The 1,087-nt window shown below is 35.4% G+C and overlaps 1 protein-coding gene across 1 annotated transcript in view; it reads right to left on the bottom strand.

The window, feature by feature from the left end:
• Positions 1-886, bottom strand: part of LOC107626440 (dnaJ homolog subfamily C member 28) — a 2,185-nt gene extending 1,299 nt beyond the window's left edge. Inside the window, exon 1 of the mRNA XM_016329320.2 lies at positions 525-886. Coding sequence (XP_016184806.1) covers positions 525-787 — 263 coding nt within the window. The 5' untranslated portion in view covers positions 788-886. The remainder of the gene's footprint in view (positions 1-524) is intronic.

Raw genomic sequence — 1,087 nt, 5'->3', positions numbered from 1 at the left:
AGGCTTGAAGTGTTCTCTCTCTTTCCTTCCGAAACACCAACTGGCAAACACATCCTTAGTGGATGTGAAATTAAATGATCAATAGACTCCCAGCAAAGAGTACTAGTATGGTGCACGTTTCATCCACTAGTATATATCTGATTTCAATTTTCAAATCCATCTTCTTCATTTTCACACTAAAATCACCTAGTTATCTACTTCTCAAATTGTTTCATATTGAGAATCGATTGGTTCGTATTTCTTAACGTATTAATACAAATTATAACACTGTAGTTCTAATATAAACCTAATTTTGATGAGCCGTATCAAACTTTATAGTTTCTATAATCACACTGTACCTTATTTGATCAGAATCTTCTCATACTCCTCTATTCTAACATAACACTCATATTCAGTGAAGAACAAGAAATATCATATATACATAGATATATACATCAGATAATGAATTATCAACAATTAAAATAATGGAAGCTGAAAGTTGCAGAAGCCAATAATGAAGTAATTAAGTAAAATTCTGTTGTGACCTGACGTTGTTGCGCTGGCCACGTAGCTCCGGAGGGAGTTTACGGTCGTGTACGGCGTCGATGACGGTGGAGAGACGATCCACCAGCTTCTTCCCAGCCTTTGGAGATTTACCTGAAGACGAAGAAGAAGAAGAGAAGGAAGAGTGCTGTGTGGTTGTGGTTGTGGTGGTGGTGGTGGTGGAAACAGCAGGAGAGAGCGGCGGAGATCGGTGGAGATAGAAGACAAAACGCGATTTGATTGGTTCCCGAAGCAACGTGGCCATTTATGAATAATCGTTCTGTTCTCTTCTCTTCCTATTCCATCTTCTTTCTTCTTAGTTCTTACTACTTCCTGTCTTATAGGGTTATGTCTACTTAATATAGCTGTTCAAATTTCAAGGGACTATGAGAATTGAGAAATAAATAAACAAACCATTTATGATAGTGCAATATTCAACTAAATAGCAGGAAGAGTTTTAAGTATACCGAAAATATCGATGTTCTAACGGTTTTAACCATTGATCTAAATTATAAAATATATATAATATATATTAATTAAAATTAACGGTTAAAACAATTAGAAA

Source organism: Arachis ipaensis, chromosome B02 (assembly GCF_000816755.2).
Source record: "Arachis ipaensis cultivar K30076 chromosome B02, Araip1.1, whole genome shotgun sequence".
Classification (NCBI taxonomy): domain Eukaryota; kingdom Viridiplantae; phylum Streptophyta; class Magnoliopsida; order Fabales; family Fabaceae; genus Arachis; species Arachis ipaensis.
Note: the sequence above shows the minus strand (reverse complement) of the source record. Positions and strands in the feature narration are given on the sequence as shown.